Here is a 19640-nt window from a genome sequence, read left to right as displayed (position 1 = left end):
GCCTGGATGCTCTATAAAGCTGTTGGTAAGATAACTTGGTTGATATTAAAATTTTATTGTGACTTCAACTTTACACATCACTAGACTGGATTGTTAATTTGAGGGGCATCTCTGCTAAAAGTATGACCTCTTTAAAAGTACTCACAAAATTAGTTTATCTTAGTTTACCTTGGCTATCATTGTTAAGAGTGCAATAGAATATTATTTAATTTCTGAAACCTTTTTTTCTTCCATATAAATAGCTGATAGTGGATTCTGATCTTTTTCACTCAGGCGGATCAGGTCAGCGAAAGCTGAACATTGTTGCGCCGGAAGCTGAAGGATACACCGGGTCCTATCTCATCAAAACTGCAGGAGGAAAGGGCTGTCTGTATATCATGCCTCTACAGAATACTCTAGACATCTCTCCTTTACCGTACTCCGCAAAAGAGTTTGAGAAAATGCCGAAATCAGTAAAGTCAATTTAATTTTTAAATGTTTTCATTTCAGTAATAGTAAATAAAATATGAATTTACAATTGTCAATTTTAAATTGGCATTTAATTTGTTACAGGAGCCTAGAGATTGATACAGAAGTGCCTTCTATTTCCACAAACGTTGAGGATGATCATGCCAATGTAGGTTGTTCAGTGTCATGCCTATAGCAGTTTAACTTCTGAATAATCTATAAGTCTCCTTAATTTATTTAACATGATTTTACATCAGACACAATTTAGATTAACTTTTAAGTCTACTAATTTAATTGGTACAAGACATTTATTTTGTGTTACCCTTATTAATGCAGCCATATCTGACAACTGTAATTTATATAAAGTACCCTACAGATACAGAAGAGCCATCTACTTCTTCAATTTATAGTTTAAGTGGGAATGTAAGGAGTCATTTTTAAATTAAAAACTTCGAAGTGATTTCTCACATGAAATCATATATTTTCCATTGGTTTACATCCACAGTTAAGGGATGAGTTGGATTCTTCTTTAGCAGTGATTGATATCAGGGTAAGACCAATGCATGCAGGACTATTTAGTGTAGTTTTATAGAAGGAAATGTTATGTAATGAGTATAAAGTACATTTTATTTTCAGGTTAATTTGTTGTCATAAAGGTAGTTCATTTTTACTTGATAATGATGGTTTTTATTTTGGTTTTATGTATTTCCCTGCACTTGTAAGGTACCTTGTCCTGTGTGTTCTGCCTTGTATTCAGAAGACTTCATTGAAGTACATGCCAGTACCTGTGGGGAAAGGTTACTATTTTTGTGTTTATCAAATTATTGCTTTAACATACAATCTTTACCATTAGGTGTTGGTGTGTGCGGTAGAAATTTGCATTCAGCTAAATTGTATTCTTACTTTCAGAGTTCAAGATAGACCAAACATAGATTTGGAAATTACAGAACAACACGAAGACAATCAAAACAGGTGAATTTAAGTTTAAGTTATAGTGCCATTTTTTCCAGGACCAAAAACCAAATAATGCTTCTGTATTTTTTCTTTTTCTCAAGCCTTACAGAATTAGTCAGCAAACTTAAAGAGGCAATAGACCCTACAACCATTTTCAGTGTCTGTGTCACAAGGGAGGACATGTTCAACCGAGGCTTGGCACAATGGAAGCGGCAGAAGAAGTCGTCTCCAAAGAATCCCCTCAGAGTTACTTTCATTGGAGAGCTTGGGACAGACAGTGGTGCTCTTATGAAAGAATTCCTGACCGGTATGTTTTGTCTTCGTTATATGCAGCAGTGCCATTGCATACATTTATGCACTTTTATAAAATAGTCACAATTTTCTAAAGCAACTAACTTCAGTTCCTTTGTCTATTAATACTGATAGTGTAATTTTTTTTCACAGAAATGATGGCCGGGATTGAAGCAAAATTCTTCGAGGGAGGGAATTTTGGGAAAAATCTGAAGTATTCGATTACAGAATTTCAGAATGACAATTTCAGGTATGTCTATACTGGAGTTTTTCATTTAATGCCATTTTGCCCCTTTATGAACGGCTCATGATGTACTTTAGGACAGTTGGTGAAATAATGGCTGTGAGCATTACACAGGATGGCCCTCCACCTAACTTTTTCATGGAGTGGATGTACAATTTCATCTCTACCGGGGAGATCAATAAAGATCAGCTGTCAAAGGCTGATGTAACCGATGCAGACCTGCTAGATCTTATTGCTAAGGTTTTCTAATTAAACTCTATCACCAAAATATACACATGTATTTATTTATAATTTAGGTTGTAGTCAAACCAAATTACAGATGAAAGTATTGGTTGTATTTCATTAGATTGAGACCGCAGACGCTACAGCCTTGCTTGACCTTTCGGAAGGAATTGTAGCATGTGGATACACTGGACCTCTAACGTGTGAGAGAAAGGAGGACATTCTCAGGTATAATGTGAATCTGTGATGTTTTAATCTGGCCCATTAGGGTTAGAACTCTGTAGTATAGACCTAAACTGTTAAATAACAGTTTCTAAAATCTTTTTTTTTTTTTTTATGCTTTTCCAATCTTATGGAGATTCAGTTAAAGTATAAACCCAGTTTTTACTTTGATTTAACTGGTGTGTACGTTTGTGTGCTTGTAATATTTTAAAGAAAATCCCAAAATCTAAATACTGCAAATCCCAAATCCAATCACTTTGTGCATAAAGTGGAGTTTGCTGGCATCTAATGGGTAAAATCCCTTACTGCGCCCAAATTTTTTTCTACCTCACATTTGGAACATGACTTCGCTTTAATTTTGTTGCAGTTTTAGAGTTAAACATGTTTCATAAAATATATTTTATATAAAATTCTTCATAAATCATAATCTTAAACTTAATTTAACTTTGTATGGGTTTCTAGCTATAACGGTTTCTTCAACATTTATCTGCCATGGGTCTTTAAAATGTGTCCAACATTAAGTCTGTGCTTCAAATATTTGACCGTTGTTTTTTTTACACTGGCATTTTTGTCCATTGTGGACTTGTAACTTTTTTTTTTTTTTTTTTTTGGATACTAAAGGGTTATTAATGTTCCATACTCGGCCTCTTTTGTGTGAACCAACCACTTTTATTAACCTTTATGAACAAGTTTTTGTACACTTACTTTTTTCCTGGATTTACTTTTATATACAGTGCTGTTGCCCTGCATTCTTGTGTGCGAATCCTACCAATGCTGCAGCAGATGTGCAAAGGATTAGAGCTCTATGGCCTCCATAAAATGGTGAAACAAAATCAGCCTTTATTTCAGCCTTTATTTGTTCCTGGCCATTTCACAAAAGTAATTGTTGTTACTTGCATTTTTTTTTTTTTTATAGTTGCTTTTGAGTTTTGTCTAATAAAAGGTTGTTCTTTGCAGCCTGATGCAGATTTTCTCATGATGGCCCTGTTACCCGTTTTAAGTGAGGTGGGTTCGGTAAAGCGCCAGAGAGAATCAAGAATTGTGAACTACTTACAGGACTTCATTCAAAGCCTTGAAGAAGGTGGTAACATTTTTCAATATTCTAAATTATATTAAAATTATATCAGTTTGAGCATGTTGCCCTCAGTCACGATTTAAAAAAATACAATGTCCGGTATTGTAAAGGCTTAGACACAAGTGTTTTTTTTGTTTTGTATTTTTTTCGTGCAGAAGAAGTGAGCAGTGGTAGGGAGAGCAGAGGTGAGGACGACAACAAAAAGGTAGATGAAACGGAGGACCGTACAAAAGAAAACGCAGAACAAGACCAGATCACCGTCAGCAGCTTCATGCAGTGGCTTACTGGTCAGGGACATGTTCCCATTACGTCTGCACAAAGAGAAAAATTTGGAATACACATAGAATTTGATCATGACTGTCAGCTACAATATGGTGAGCACAATTTATGCTACCCTCTTGTAAATGCATGTTCCTGTACTGTGACCTTGCCTACTAGGCACCTAGGGACTTACACGGAGTTCCTCGACATTATGAGGCAGGCTGTGAGCAATAGCAGAGAATTCGGTCGTTCATGAGCTGGATTCCTAATATAGCGTTTACTCCTTGAACTGTGTTCTCTCTGTTATTGTTATAGTGTTTGTTATTTAAAAGGATAGAGATCCAGTAGCTTTTTCATATTTAAATGCAGCTTTTTTTATTATTTTTATTTAGTTTTGTTTATCATTGACATGCATTGCAAAAAAATGCAGCAAAGATTGCTGCTGTATCATTCCAAAACTCAATTTGGAAATGAAAATGTATAACAATATACAGTAGGCTTCAATGCAAAATAAAGCTGTTAGCTGCAGTACTGTCTTTATGCTTGATTGGTGTGCTTTGTTAAATTATTACACCATATTTGTTGAAACAAACTCCCGACAAAGCAAATACAGTTCTTTAACAGGGATATTGGGACCAGTGGAATTAAGCAGGTGTTCGAGAGCCCTCAACCCATCTGAACACAAAGGGCTTTCAAATTCAGGAACAACAACCCCCGAAATCTTCACAGGCATCAACCAGTCTAGATCTGGCTCTTCCATGTCCTGAAGGTACAGAAATTGAATACATAGTCAAAAATCAACTTGGAGGAATACATGGACTGTGTGAAGTTCGTTCAAAGCAAGCTCTGAGCAGTGTCTCCCAACAATGACAGCACCGAGCTTTGTTCACATAAATGCAGAATAATGCTTAATTCATCAAATACTAATGATTATTAAAGGTGTTAACTAATAATCATACATTAATGAAGAGCTGTCCTAACTACAGCTGGATTGACGCTGGAATAAATAATGATAAAGATTTTGCTTGGATTAAGATTAACTTTTGGACGCCCCATATTTAACCTTAATATTTCACCTTATGTGTGTTTTTATGCTTGGACTTTCTTTTGAGTCCATATGTGACGTAAATAAATGATAAAAGGACAATAAATAATCTTGATCATTGTGCTGGTGGTGTAAAGGAATAAAGATGACTCTTACAGCATGTTTAATGGTTTTCATTTAATGATTTGTAGAGTTTCATTGTTATTGAGCTGTTTATAAGTCACAGCACGGTGAGTTTAAAGGGAAAGAGAACAACACAAAGCTGACAAGATCAATCATGAAGCTCAAATCAAGATATTAAATTATTTCAATTTATTTCAAAGTCAGAGTGTTTCTTATTCTTTTTTAAATGGCTGTTTGATTTAGTTTAGCTAAATGTTAATTATATCATATTGATTATCAAACATGTACTGACATGTAATTAAGCCTGCCCTTATTCATGAATCAATCCATATTGACTCCAGCTGTAGTTAATAGCTCTTCATTAATTCATTTTTTAACAACTTTAATAACCATTAGTATTTGATGAATTAATCATTAATTCATGATTTTTCAGGTACCCAAATTGTAAAGTTTGACCATTTATTTTTACAGGAAAAATCAAGGTAATATGTTTTTTGTTGAATAATAATGTTTTATTAATGTTTAGACATTGCAGTGTACTAAGCGTTACTTTTTTATATTTTTTTAACCCTTTAAAGGAGACATATTATGCCCCTTTTTCCAAGATGTAATGTAATTCTCAGGTTTCCCCAGAATGTGTCTGTGAAGTTTCAGCTCAAAATACTTTGCAGATCATTTATTATATTATTATGAAAATGCCTATTTTGAGTGGAAGCAGAAAGCTGTTTTTTGGGCCTGTCTCTTTAAATGCAAATGAGCTGCTGCTCCCCGCCCTCTTTTCCAGAATAGAGCTGCATCACAGCTCAGATGTTAATTTTTTTATTTTTTTTGCAGGTCTGTTTTGGTTCTGATTATCAAGTTTATCGCTGAAATCATGTGTTTTAACCTGATAAATGTCACCGTCCCGTATACGGGACGCCTAAATTTACTTCAATATATTACAATTATATCCTAATCTAATCATGACAAACTATATATCGTTGGAAAGGTCTAAGACTCCTAAATAGATATTTGACCACGTTTTGTTGTTAAGAAATTATGAAGGAACAGTAAAAGATTAATTTATAAAAAGAGTGCACCTCAAAACATATACATCATAACTGGAGTTCTGACCTTTGTTACAAAAAAATCTATTCCGCTTCCTTTTTCCCTATCACATATTTTAGTAATCATCATAAATTATATATCATTTGAAAGCTTATATACTCCAAATTCATCTTATGAAAACCATTTTGAAATCGAACACTGCGTTACCATGGAAATCGTACTTTAAAATCTTTTAGCGTGGTCCTCCCCCTTAGTGGGAGGGGTCATATTCCAAATATATTACGGTCTTTTAGAATCAAAACTTTTCATAATCTTGACAAAATACATATCGTTGGAAAGGTCTGAGTCTCAAGATTCCATATTTGGTGGTTATTTTGTCATAGACATAATATTGAGAGAGAAATTGATACATTTGTGACAAACAAATGCATCCAAAAAATTCAATGGAGTTTCAATGGCCCCCGGTGGCTTTTTGTGGTATAACGCCTAAACAAAATTGCATATGAACCTACATTTTTTTCATATCAACTTCAAATTTGGAACACAACTTATTTAGACATATGGCTTTAATTTTATAGCAATTTTGGATTAAAACATATTTTATTAAATATTTATTTTATATAAAATATAATAAAAATAAAATAATAAACGTATTTACAGTATATTTAAACTTCTATAACTTTTTTATGCTTTCATTTTTTAAAATGATTTCACTTCTGCAATAATCTGCAGATTGTCTTCTTTAAAAAGAGACCAACCTTTGGTCTGTATTCAAAAGCGTTTATGATTTATAACAATTTAAGTGTGAATAGTGTACTTCCACATCTATGTTCAAAAATGGGGGTGACAGTTAAAAGGTTAAACCATATGAGTTTAAACTTCTGATAAAGTGTTTTCTGAGAGCACACATCTGAAACACATGGACAGAAAGATGCCGTCACAGCATGTGATTAATAAACTAAGTTCTCTTTCATGTCTCGTTTCTTTTTAACTGTCACACATGGTTATGGCAAAAATCTATCATTTGCATAAAAATACTTCTTTTTTTTCTTGCCAAGATGCTTCTGTGAATGGCTTCCTTGATTTTCAGATATTGAGAACACATATTGTTTTCATTTGTCATGTGTCTCCTAACAACAAGGCACACATTTCTGAATGAGTTTATTGTGATTGGAACGACTTGAAGCTCTGGTAATGTATTATATTCAGTCATATTGTGTAACCAGTCTTCCTCTGTCACTATTTACAAATAAATTTGTGCTGGTTTGAGCTGGTCTTGAGCAGGAGCTAGTTGTTTAGGAACAGCTCAAACCAGCAGCCATGCTTCAAAACATACCCAACCAGAATATGCTGTCTTTTTCAGCAAGTTTCCCAAAATAACTATAGTCACAAGTTCGTCATTACTAATAGAGCTAAGGACCATAGCTAACAATACTTTTGGGAAACTGAACCTTTGACTGTCTCTCCACACAACCATTAACAGCCCGTACCCTCGTCCCGGGTCGCTAAAGACCAGAGATAGGCATTTTAAGAGATAATAAACATTTAAAAATATTTCACTGTGGCATTAAAATTAAAATTATTTTACAATTAAACTATTTGACGTTAAATCTTCGCTACTGTTGGCGCAGTCTGGCGACATGAGAAAGAAAATTGATCCTGATTGGTCGTCTTGTGTGCATTCGAAGCTGATTGGCTCACAGCTAGAACCTTATAGAACCAAGTTAGAGTTCCGATGATCTGAATCGGGTGTGTTTGATTAAGGAGACTTGGAAAACTTGCAGTGTTGGTGGGCCTCCAGGAACGTGGTTGATTCCAGTGGTCTAAAGAACACTGAAGGTGAACATAAATGAGTGAAACACACACACAAACACACATTTGTACAGTAGTAGATGATGTGAATATATATATATATATATTATAAAGCTTAAGGCTATATAAAGGCTATATAAAGAGTAGTTTGATAATCTAAGTGAATGTAATGCTTGAGGTCATACTGGATCAGACATGGACAGCCAAAATAATAATAAAATAGAAAACCTGTAAGAAATGTAAAGAGGTGGATATGTCTAAAGATCAGTTTAAGCGTGTGGAAGTCTAATCGTGATCTCCAGTACATGGTCTCTGTCTCTGTGTGTGTGTCGCTGCTGCAGTGGAAACTTTGCTCCGTAAAAGCTCTAAAAATGAATATTGCGGTGAGCAGCATTTTATTCAGACTCATGCTTGAGCTTCATGTTCTTCTGCAGCTCCTCATTCACACAGAACTGTTGCTTTATTTAGATTTCATTTGTTAACCTCTGCAGACTTACAGAGCAGATAAACCAGTTAAAGACCCTCTGAAACCCAGACTGCAGTTCTCTGGCTTTAGTCCGTCTGGTTTGAGGCTATTTATACTCTTGTGTACTACTGGACATTAACACTTATTTTTTGTCCAGGTGTATTTAAAACTGCTAACAGCCACAAACTATTCAAATTATTGCTATGCATCATCCAACTTCCTGTTCAATAGGAAACACATTACTGGAAAACTGTGCATGATCATCTTGTCCAGAAGGGTAATGGGATATTCTGATATAGTTTATAATTATAGAAAATGTTAATGAAATGAATGGATATAAATTTAAAGTAAACTAACTAAAAGTCATTAAAAAAAGAAAATAAACAACAGCAACAAAAACAGTTTTTCTCTTTTCTTTAAAAATAAAAAAAATAATATTTATTACACTTGTACATTAATAGCTATCAATATAAATATTATAACATTGTTTGTTAATGCCATCATGAACACTGATGACAATATAACACTGTTTTCTGGCACTGAGGAAGAACATCATTTATATTGAGTAATATTGATATGAATGACATCAATATAAAATAGTACATCGATTTATAACATCAGAAACACAAACCACATTAACAGTGATACTTTGGCTAAATATATAAATAAAAAACTGACTTAAATGTAGTTTTGGCTTATATTTCCTGCAATATTTTGATGTTATGAACAGAGAATGGATTTGTGAGACTCTCTTTTTCTTCCAGTTTGTGGAAACTGAAAAAACTCTGTCTGAACCACAACTGTTTCTCAGAGAATGACAGAAAAAGAAAACACTAGAAAACATCTGGTAAACTATGTTACATAAAAGATTGAAAGAAAAGTGTGAAATAAATGCTAAAAAAGCTATCAACACATTGTCCTGGCCATTTGAGACTTCTGTACTTCCACCAACAGCCAGAGACAAAGAAAACAACACAAACAGCAACATTAATGAATTAATTTCAGTTGTCTTTCCTTTGGTTTCAGCTTAGATCTGAGTTCCACCGCCTGAGATTTGTCTGAATGGATCCGTGAGGAAAGATCAGTCCAATCCTCCAGACGAGTCTGTTTTGTTTCTCAGCATCTGGTGATGAAGCTCCTGGACTCAGTTTTGGCCACCAGTAATCGCAGCGAATCGCTGGACGTCCGGATGAGCTCTCGTCCTCTGACAGGAAAAGACACAACATGAGAGGATCTTTTGGTCAGTTTTGGTGTCAAAGACATTGAAAATCATACAAAGGCAGAAAAAAAACAATCATAAGATATCAAAAATCCCTGTTTTGTGGTTGAAGAAACAGGTAGAAAAGAAATGTTTCCCACAATGTTTTAGTTTTAAATATATGCATCCACTTCTGAATATATGAATGTTTGGAGAAGTGTTCACCTGTGGTAGTCCATTCCCACCAGACTGACTCCATTGACAGCGAGGATGCGGTCGCCCGCTCTTAGTCTCTGACCGAGGTCTGCTGGGGAATCAGGGACCACTGACTTCACGTAGACCCCACTCACTCGCAGAGGAGTTTTCTATCAAGACACAAGTTTAGTGATGACTACATGATGACCCAACAGCAACAGGAAATGAAGGAGTTTGATTCTCCTCTGTTTCAGTCTAATGGCACTGCTGCATTTGTTTGAGAGCGTCTTGACTCACACGGAGAAAGCTGATGTTTTATTCTCTCAGAAGACTCAACCACACAGTCGTCAGGTTTGTACTTCATCTTATTGTTAAGAACAGCTCTATCTTCTCAATGACAGTACAGTTCTGGGAAACGCAGGAGGTCTTCTCACGTTCAGTCAAGCTCTGGACTCATTATTAGCTTCAAAAGACGTTCAGTGTGTCCAACACAAACCCATTCATCCCCTACTGAGCCGCTTCTCGTAAAACAAACCCCCCTCACTGTACCTCATAGCTAACACCTAAGTCAGCAATACCAAGTCATTTACAGGACCAAACTCTCAGAGGAGGTGAACAAAGCAACCCTAAGAGACTATGGCTCTGTTCAAAAGCTAATGAGCTTCCTACGTAGGCAGCATTTTAGGGCATCACTTCTGATGTGAAGGCTTTAAAAACAGCAAGATTATGCTGTCGTCCACATCAGCTTTGGATAAAACCAAATCTAAGGTAGCAACACATTTAGCAGAAACCTAAGGTCGCATTATGTGTCCTTTGCATAGAAGACAATCCCAAAACTAGGGATATGCCTGTATCAATTTTTCCTGTTGCGATTAATTGCTCATGCTTTAATCACGGTAAACGGTATTATCACGGTATTGAAATTTAGTTTTAAAAAAGTGCTCAAAATATGGTATAATAGTTAGCTTTTTTTTAATAACAAAATAACTGAACATTTAAATAAAGCAATACAGAAAAATATATAAAGTTAAAAGTTTTGCACAGATTAAAGTGCAAAAGAACCATAGAGACCAATAGGTATCACTTTACAATCTCATTAGTTCACTATTAACATTCACAAAGCGCAAATATAGCTACATTTACTACAGAAGTTATTAATCTTTGTTTAAAAAAATATAAGTCTTAGTTCATGTTAGCTCATTAAATAATAAAGTTGCAACTTTACATTTTAACAACGTGTTATTTAATATTGGAATAAGATTAATGAATGTTCAGATAATTTTTTCATTTGCAGTTTATGTTAACTAATGAATTAACTAATGTTAAAAATGAAGCCCTCGTGTAAAGTGTGAATTAACAATAAAAAAAACTAAACACTTTCAAAATATATCTATGGCATGTTGTAGTCCAGATTAAAATAGCCTATTAAGTCGAAATACTTAATTATTTGGCACTATGATAAACATCATAGGAAATGCACAAATCTGAATGGCTATTTAAAATGTTTAAATATGTTTCAGAAAGTAGTGCAGCTGCTTTATTTATGGAGTTTCCAGGGTAAGGACATTTTCTGCAGTTTAGCGCCATCTGCTGTCAGAGAGTAAATGTGCTTTCATTTAGCGTGTCTCTCATACAGCGTACAGCGGTGTTGTGCATTTTGACCAATTGATGGGAATAGTATTCTTAAAATGCATTCCATATTGTGCTTAAAGTCAGTGCAGAGAACCGGAGAAGTCCAAAAATTACCTTCTATATGTTTACAGGATTTATAATATCACTTCATATGCAAATAAGATATACACTGCTATTATCACTATACTACAAATGTTAACTGAGCCAGTGGATTTGAAACCTGTGTATGTTTGGGTCCGGTGAATGAATTAAATACACTAATGTTCACGAGATGAAAGTTTAACTCATGGTGTGTATACACAGCTATATACTAATGTATTTTATATTACCAAATATGTAAATGTACAAATTACTTATTTCTCGAAGATGTTTGCATTGTTATTATTATTTTTTATATTAAATATTTACCTCGTGAGACGTGGGCTGCGATTTATCTTCAGAAGTATCCATTTCTCAATTGTACACATACATCAGTCTGTTTCATCGTTATTTTCACAACATATTTTATTATTTTACACAGTAAAAAATACGTGACTAATTTTAATATCTGTTTAATCTGATAATTAATGCAAAACAATAACAATATACATGCCTACTCGTAGATCGATAATGATTTATGCTGCAGATCTTTCACAAAACAAATAAACAGATAAAAACACACATGAATGCAAACAGCGATCTTTTATTTAAAGCAAACCTACCATAATTATATTACATTTAATTGTACAGTTAGTTATAAATTATGTTATCAAATAAAGTTAATAAAACGCTTTATCAGAAATCTCTGTGCGTCTTGTTGGACAGTCAGTAACATTTATCTTACATAACAGAACAAAACCAGCTCTTCGAAAATGAAAAGTACTGCATATTTGAGAGGTTTGTGTTTGAAAAAAGAAATCCCTGTGGACCTGAACTGACGCTGATCCGCATAATCAACAGAAGAATAAAGCAATCTCCGCGTTGTATCTTGATGAATTTCCCCACAGAGGTACGCAAAATAAAGGGAGGATGTTTCCCCATGTTTTTGATATACCACTATCGGCTGTTAAATTTGAAAATCTTTAATTATATAAATCTAGCCAAGTTTCGTATGTAAGTTTCCCTTACAGTCAATGCGAGCGTCGCAAGACCGGAAATAAGTACGCACACACTCGCGTCGCTGAAGCTCACCGGCGCCATCTTGTGCACCTAGCCCATTGTTTTAACGAATACAAGTCTACCCACAACACACTGCGACAAGTTCAGTGAAGAAACCTAGTCTGAACATACTGTTTATTCTAAGCCTACTTTACCAAGTATGAGTGCAGTATCTCTAAGGGAAGTTAAGATGCTGTCTATTTGGGCTGCAAGGTGTGTTTTGGGATAAAGCCTGCATGCACTTAACTGTAGAGATCTAGTGTAGCCCCATTATTTTAGTCATAATAGCTTACAGTTTTCATTTGACCAGCATGTTTATATGAAGCACTGTAATTCTGTATATAAAACATGGTCATTTCATCAGCATAATCACAATGAAGGAACAGCTATAAAAGACGATTTGTAATCTGCTTCTTAGAGGGAGCTTTTGCTTAAAATGGAAAACATGTGTGAGTCAAACAAAAACATATCCAGGTCATATTCCTAATAAACTCTCATTACCATTGATCTGCATCAACCGCCATACAGGTATCCCATAAAAACATAAGAATTTGCATACTGTGCACAGTCTACATACTATATATCATAGAAAGAGTAAGAGCAGTAGGGAAGTATGCCATTATGTACTGTATATAGTCTAGGAGAGTCATGTACACTAGCACAAGGGCGAGAGACAAGTACACAAGAACAGAACGATAAATAGAAAAGAAAAACAGATCAAACATCGTTCTCACCATTCCATCCACCAGCGCCAGCCCAAGACCATGAGGTCCTCTCATCAGCTCTACGGTGAACACTTCATCTCTATCATCCTCATCCTCCTCTGTTCTGGGGTTTCCTGTGATGCCGTTCTCTACTGAGAAAACAAAGTCCAACACATCACATCTTCACTAGACACACATGTATGTCCCGGTCATACATCAGCTCATACTCAGAAGAAATAATACTTTGCATGAAGAACATGAAGGTGGTTTCCAGGATTGTCAAGATTATTATAATTGTGATTATTTCATGACAGTCAAAATTAATTCAGAATTGAAAATAAATAAATAAAATAAAGAAGTCAACTGACAAATATCAATTTCACAGGTTTGGTTTTGGTTCGTCACAAACATCATTTCTTCATATTGTATATGATACATATGTTTGAGCCCTGATTTTATGATGTCTTTTCATGTTCTCATAAAGATCTTCTGCCGTGGGTTTGTGGAAACACAGGTTTTCCTCCAGTGCTCAGACACCCGGCCAGCGTCCTGAACAAAGCCTGTCCCGATTAAGATTCCAGACAGCAAGCCAACTGTAAATTCCCATGATGCTTTATTCACTGCTCTTTTTTTCTCCTGACATCACCACCTCTCTGTAATTCCTGAACCAGATTATAGGATTTGTGCCACAACCAAAAAAGATGAATGAATTAGCCATCTGTGGCAGTGTGGTCTAAAGAGAGTTCCTTTGATTAGGAAGATCCACACTAGAGTTTAGAAAGAGGACGCAGGAGACCAGTGGGAACAGGATGTCACATGTCGTGCTCTACCACTCTTTATGTAAATGTATTACTGTAAATTACTATACGTTTGAGTGTAGCAATGTATTCTGAACGAATGAAATCTCTCAGGTTTCATTAAAGCTACCTTAAAAAAATCAGAAATTTTCAGAAATTAAAAAGTCTTATGGGTTTGGAATGACAGGGTGAATAAATTATGAATTTTAATCTGTGGGTGAACTGTGACTTTAACCTCATGAATTACGCTTATATGACTTAAATTACTTAAATTACTTTACATGATTTTATTATAAAATGGCAATTATACTGAATATTGGCATCATTTATCCAACTGTTGTTTCTGCTGTTGTTGCTTTACAATGGTTAAAAACATGCCCATATTTTATATATATATATATATATATATATATATATATACACATACACACATTTTTTTCATGCTTATTAAAAAAACTTTTATGTTTGTCACCACCACAATATAATTTCCTTGTACATTTGTACAAGTACGACTATATATAAAGTTGAAGTCTAAATCTTTTCTCATTGTGTCCTAATTCAAATTCTTGCATACAAAAAAGCAAAACAAAGAACCCCTTGGTTGGGGCATGTAGTATGGTTTTCTCAGGGTATTCTCAGAAGTACCATGTAAATACCATGGTCTATGAATATGGTAATCCCCCATTACTGGACCAGAGTATTATTTAGATACTCTAGTTTAGTTTATGAAAGCTTTCTGTTTATTGCTTGCCAATGCTGTAAAAATGTATAATGTTTTTATGATTTCATCATGGAAATCGGAAATCATTTCTCATCGTTGATGAAACAGCAAGAGTTATTATTGTTTTCCTATAAATGTCTCTACAATAGGTTTGAAATAGCTACAGAAGCTCTATGAATTACCTGATCTTGGTAGTAATATTTAGGCTGAGGCATAATTTTGATTGCTTGACTTCCAATAATGATTATTTTAGTACTTCTAACGAAGAAATAAAGTGCCCAGAAATGTTCAGAATATTAACCTGATCCCAACACCAGTTACAAAGACTCACTCTTGAAGTTGTTCAGTGACCTCACCTGACCATTGCTCATTATATTACACGTGGGACAGAAGGGGGGCTGGTTTCCTGGTGCAGCCAGAGCACACAAACCCAGCTCCACATCAACACCAGCACCTCCCTTACGCCTCCCAAGACAATACCCCTGCCTTTGAAATCAGGGAACACGCTATAGGATGAAAATATCCCAGATATCTCTCAGAGTACAGCTGACAAACGAACAGAAGATGAGTTGTACTAGTGCTCAAGAAGGTTTAAATCTACAAAACTAAATGCATATGTAAGAAACATTGTTTTTTCCAGTTTCTAAATCCTGAACTGGAAAGGTTTTTAGCCAGAATGTGGTTGAAAGAGCAGCAGTTCAGCGTGTGTTTTAGCATCTACTCTACCTCTCCTGTGCTGGCGGGACGTCTGCTGCGCTGCCCCCTCCAGGAGACTGGCTTCAAGCTCGGCTTGCTCAAGACTCTGAGGGGTGTTGGGGGGCGTCAGCAGGCAGGACGGGTCAAGGGCCAGACTCTTGTGGTAGCCCAGGTCTCTATTCCCCGACAGGCTGTTGTGGAGCTCCAGGCTCTTCAGTTTTTGGGTCAGGACGGCCTCACACGAGCTCAGGTTACTGTGAGACCCCCGAAACTGAGGAGGTGTCAGGCTGACATGGTTCTGATCCTTCTCCTCTGAGTCCTGACAGGAGATCGGTTCAGATGCTGTCTCTTCAGTCAAGTTACTGCAGGAGCCCTGAATGCATCCGAAATGACACAAATAAATGAAACACTATATTTCAAGTCAATTCATCTATTTGAACAGCATTTTCACGACACACAACATCATGTGTTTAATAATGCATTAGTGCTTTAACCTTGAGTGATTTCAGTTTTATTAAGAGATTTAAATGATGGCCTATCTATTAAGATATTAAGATTCAAATATTGTTTGGTTTTGTTCAAAGCAAGAGTAAGTGGTTCTTAAATTATTAATGATTTAATAGTAGTCATTTAAGCAAAAATTTAAGAAATCTAGGGTAGGTTTATAACTGTATCAAAAAACCTATACTGACTTTAGTTGAAAATGACGTATTTCTAACCTTGAGGCCAACATTTGGAAATCTACTATCAACCCAGTTTGCTATAAATGTCTGTTGTTTTTCCGTTGCGTCTGTAGGGAGTTAACAGTGTGGAGGAGGTTCACCTGTGACGGCTGATGTTCGGACCGTGTCTGTCTGTCTGGGAGAGACTGGATAAACTCCTGCAGATGCCGGAGAGGAGTGAACAGCCCTGGCTCTGTGATGGGATTTCCCAGCTCCAGGTTAAAGATGCTGCTGGGCAGGATTAGAGGAGGATGGCTCTCGAAACTTTCCAGGATATTAGCTAAGAGAAAACAGTTGTGTTGTCAGGCACTCAAGCAGAAGAACAGAGAATCTACAGAAAACAATTTAAGACATCACTCAAAATAAATCAGTTAAAAATCATTCACTTCACTATACGTTTGAAAGAAATGGTGCTTTACAAGAGATGTTGGAAGTGACAAATGGTTAAATATTGTCATTGTATTATCCAGTGTTTGTGTGTTGATGTTTGGGCTCACAGGTGTTGAGGGCAGCAGCTGCGTCCTCTGGAGACGGCGTCCAGCACGGAGGACACATCTGAGCCGTGTGGTACTCTCTCAGCATGTGATGCAGCTGCGCAGGGTTCAGATGAACAAACTCAGCTCTCAGACTGCTCCATGATGCCTGTAAACACACACAGATGCATAGAAGCATTCATCTGCAAGAGATCTGGTTGTGATTGGGCCAAACATTCACACATAAAACTAGTTTTTGGGACTTGCACAAATTTATCAGCACAGTTAACTCTATTCAGGACATAAGTTGGTGCAAACATTCACAGATCATACAGATTATTTTAGATAAAAATGGTATATAGTCTACAATGACATCCCATGTTTTCTAATAATAACACCTAAAGGGAGTATGTATGAGGAAAATACCAAAGGACCTCTGACTGAGCCAATACCAGCGCTCCCTAAACACATTTCTCCATAACATCCACCTGCAAGAGTTGTTCTCAAACCTTTGGATTGAGCTGTGACCGCTGCGTCAGCTGAGCGAAGTTTTTCTAAAATAAAGCTCATCAAAACATCCTTGCGCTCATCTGTCACAACAGCGCTCGAGTGGTCCGGCAATAATCAGCATCAACTCTGAATTAGCAAACACATTATCATATGATGAGCTCATTTACAACCTCACCTCCAGAAAAAGCAGAAGTGTGTCTTTGTAAATGTTGAACTTTGTAATACTCCAGCAGATGACAATAATAAATGCTGATATAGTTTCGGTTTAGAAAGGTTAGCACAATATGGAATATTGTTGTTTTCTATACTGTCAAAAGCAGAAATAAGTTCAAGCAAAACAAGCAAAGAAATGCAAACATGCTTAGTTCATTTCTATGCAATAATGAGAATAATAGGGTGGACACACCAGTTTGTAGTATTTTTGATTAAAATAAAATAAAACATAGGTATACAATTACTCATTTCGCAAGGGTACATCATTTGTAACGACATATGCCTTGATTTGAAAAGCAAACTCTATTCTCGAGCAAACAAAACATATTTAAAATACCACAAAGGAAATACAACAAAACAACATCCAGTACTTGTAATTAAACCAGTCTCTTCACAAACTTTAGGAAACAGCGGCTTGGAAAGAACACTGTACAAACTCATCAGCACAACACAGGACAGGATACGTTTGGCACATGGTTAAGATTACAGCTTAGTAAATTCAGCCAAGAGTTCTTCTTTATTAACGCTATTTTTGGTTTATATTTTCAGTTCCGTTCAGTTTAATTAGATTAAACACCAGTTCACAAGTTTTGTTCAATGACATAAAACACAATCATATTTAAAATATATTAAGAAAATCTTTTAAAGGATAAATGTATATAAATTATATATAAATCTAAGTGATGAACTATTCCAGGATGAATGTAGTGAGAAAGGTTTAGCTGATGCATAGACATATTTGAGAAAAGCCACAAACACGTGATGGGTGGTGTCACACTAGTCTGGAGAAGCCACAAGACTGACTAAAGTCAAAACACACTCGTGTTGTTGCTTTCGACCATGTGCATTAGAAGAACGCTAAATATTTAATAATAGTTTTGTCTGCAGACTTGACAAACCTGAGGGCACAGTTTAAGACACTGTTGAGGGACACATTTGCTAGAGTAAGAAAATGTCTATAATTACTTTTCATGTTGTTGCTGTCTACAAGAAATAACTGAGGCATTAAAGAGAAGTCATTTTGTGATTTTTCTTTGCTATGGACACACAAGCAACTGTCTGGGTTGACTGTCCCAGAATAGATGGATGGAGAAGGGGAAAAGACATCTGAAACTATTTGCAAAAATGGTTGTTTTACAAACCACAAACTGTGACCTCATGCCACGGGTGGAACCCTAACACCCAGTCTCCTAGAAACTGTGACATGCAACCACTGTTTGTTGACAGGATAGAAGAAGTTAAGAGCAGTAACTGCACACTGGATGAAACTGACAGACATATGCATTCTCAGTTGTCTCGACAAGTGCTACATGTGCTTATAATATTAGCTAGAACAGTACAGTTCCTCAAAAGAAACTTTAATGTTGGCTAGAGTTGTTGTCAACTTTAGAATATTTTCAAAAAGCTGTCTGAAGGTTATACAACCCTAAAGCAGTTTAAGTAGTTTAAGATCTATACAGCATTATGAGTGAGATAGATTAAGTAATTGCTGTAGTGCTCTGAGTAGTTGGCAGGGAGCGCTCTACTGTTGCTTGAACTTTCTTTGCCAGGATGTTGCCAAAATGTTGCAGTGTTTTATTCCTAGGAAGGTGCTAAGGTATTGCTGTATGGCTGTTAAAAGTCACTAGGTGGTTACTAAGGTTGTCTGTTTGGTTGATAAAGTATTGCTAGGCTAAAATAGCCTTTCACATTAGCTGTGTAGCCATTACAGATTTCCATAAAATGGAGTGCCTCTTCTGAAATGTGCCATGGTGCGGCTGGTATGAACATCAGCATTGACTAGACTGGTCACAATCTTCTCTGTTGGACGTATCAGAGCAGTATAGACAGTATAGAGTATAAAGTATAAACAAAGAGTTATCCCAACAGTAATGGCAAGGAAAGGCCATAATACTTGACATCGGCCACTTTTTACGTTTCTTAAAGGTTATAGTACATTGAAAAACGATCATATGACTTTTTCAGTATGCCATGTGATCTGAAAATGTGGAAAAGAAGGTTTCCTTTGCAGTGTTGCGAAATATTAATTTTCCAGAATTGCCTAAAAAAACCACCCAACTTTTTTTGCGATATATGATGCGCTTCCATTAGGCGTATTTTCAATTCGCAATTTCAGTTTGGGCAATTTGAAGGGTAATGGAAACAGCTATTTACAGCTTTTAATTTCATGGCATGCAAAATCCGGGGTAAACTAATCCTTGACCAGCACGCAACCGGTTTGAATGACTGATTGTCCATTTGTGGAAATGTGGGAAACTCAACATTAAAATTCACATATACTCACGGCGTACAAATAAATTAAACTACAGTTACATGTAGTGCGAAAAGATTAAACTGGCTCCAAAACTCTTGCATTTGGTCTCCTAATGGAAGCCGCACCAAATGTATAGTTACCCTCTACTTATTCACCATGGTAAATAAATGAATAATGAA

The 19640-nt window shown here is 35.9% G+C and overlaps 2 protein-coding genes across 5 annotated transcripts in view; one reads left to right on the top strand and one right to left on the bottom strand.

Moving 5' to 3' along the window:
• Positions 1-461: 461 nt before the first annotated feature.
• LOC127953139 (uncharacterized) lies at positions 462-5186 on the top strand. Of its 3 annotated transcripts, none has more exons than XM_052552111.1 (12): positions 462-616; positions 953-997; positions 1171-1244; positions 1357-1419; positions 1503-1708; positions 1846-1942; positions 2014-2176; positions 2283-2386; positions 3115-3259; positions 3338-3461; positions 3614-3829; positions 4341-5186. In XM_052552111.1, exons 1-12 carry the CDS (start codon positions 506-508, stop codon positions 4481-4483), a joined length of 1491 nt encoding a protein of 496 aa, XP_052408071.1. In that variant the 5' UTR covers positions 462-505; the 3' UTR covers positions 4484-5186. The 3 variants fall into 3 exon arrangements, with proteins under 3 accessions (XP_052408071.1, XP_052408070.1, XP_052408072.1); XM_052552110.1 differs by having other exon boundaries at positions 3611-3829; XM_052552112.1 differs by having other exon boundaries at positions 3611-3829; positions 4330-4431.
• Positions 5187-8610: 3424 nt separating this feature from the next.
• LOC127953122 (ras-associating and dilute domain-containing protein) overlaps positions 8611-19640 on the bottom strand; it is a 28857-nt gene continuing 17827 nt past the window's right edge. Inside the window, exons 11-16 of one of the 2 annotated variants that reach the window (XM_052552063.1) lie at positions 16509-16653; positions 16113-16291; positions 15320-15662; positions 13106-13224; positions 9633-9772; positions 8611-9413 (exon numbers count right to left, since the gene is read on the bottom strand). In XM_052552063.1, coding sequence (XP_052408023.1) covers positions 9326-9413; positions 9633-9772; positions 13106-13224; positions 15320-15662; positions 16113-16291; positions 16509-16653 — 1014 coding nt within the window. In that variant the 3' untranslated portion in view covers positions 8611-9325. Of the gene's footprint in view, positions 9414-9632; positions 9773-13105; positions 13228-15319; positions 15663-16112; positions 16292-16508; positions 16654-19640 lie in introns of both variants that reach the window. The other variant, XM_052552062.1, reaches the window with a different exon arrangement.

This window comes from Carassius gibelio, chromosome B3 (genome assembly GCF_023724105.1).
Source record: "Carassius gibelio isolate Cgi1373 ecotype wild population from Czech Republic chromosome B3, carGib1.2-hapl.c, whole genome shotgun sequence".
NCBI classification, from domain to species: Eukaryota; Metazoa; Chordata; class Actinopteri; order Cypriniformes; family Cyprinidae; genus Carassius; species Carassius gibelio.
Note: the sequence above shows the minus strand (reverse complement) of the source record. Positions and strands in the feature narration are given on the sequence as shown.

Coding starts and splice junctions, on each gene's coding strand:
- LOC127953139 (XM_052552110.1), top strand. CDS start 506: ATGAATTTACAATTGTCAATTTTAAATTGGCATTTAATTTGTTACAGG. Junction 617..952: donor TTGAGGATGATCATGCCAAT/GTAGGTTGTTCA, acceptor TTACATCCACAG/TTAAGGGATGAGTTGGATTC. Junction 1,709..1,845: donor TATGAAAGAATTCCTGACCG/GTATGTTTTGTC, acceptor TTTTTTTCACAG/AAATGATGGCCGGGATTGAA.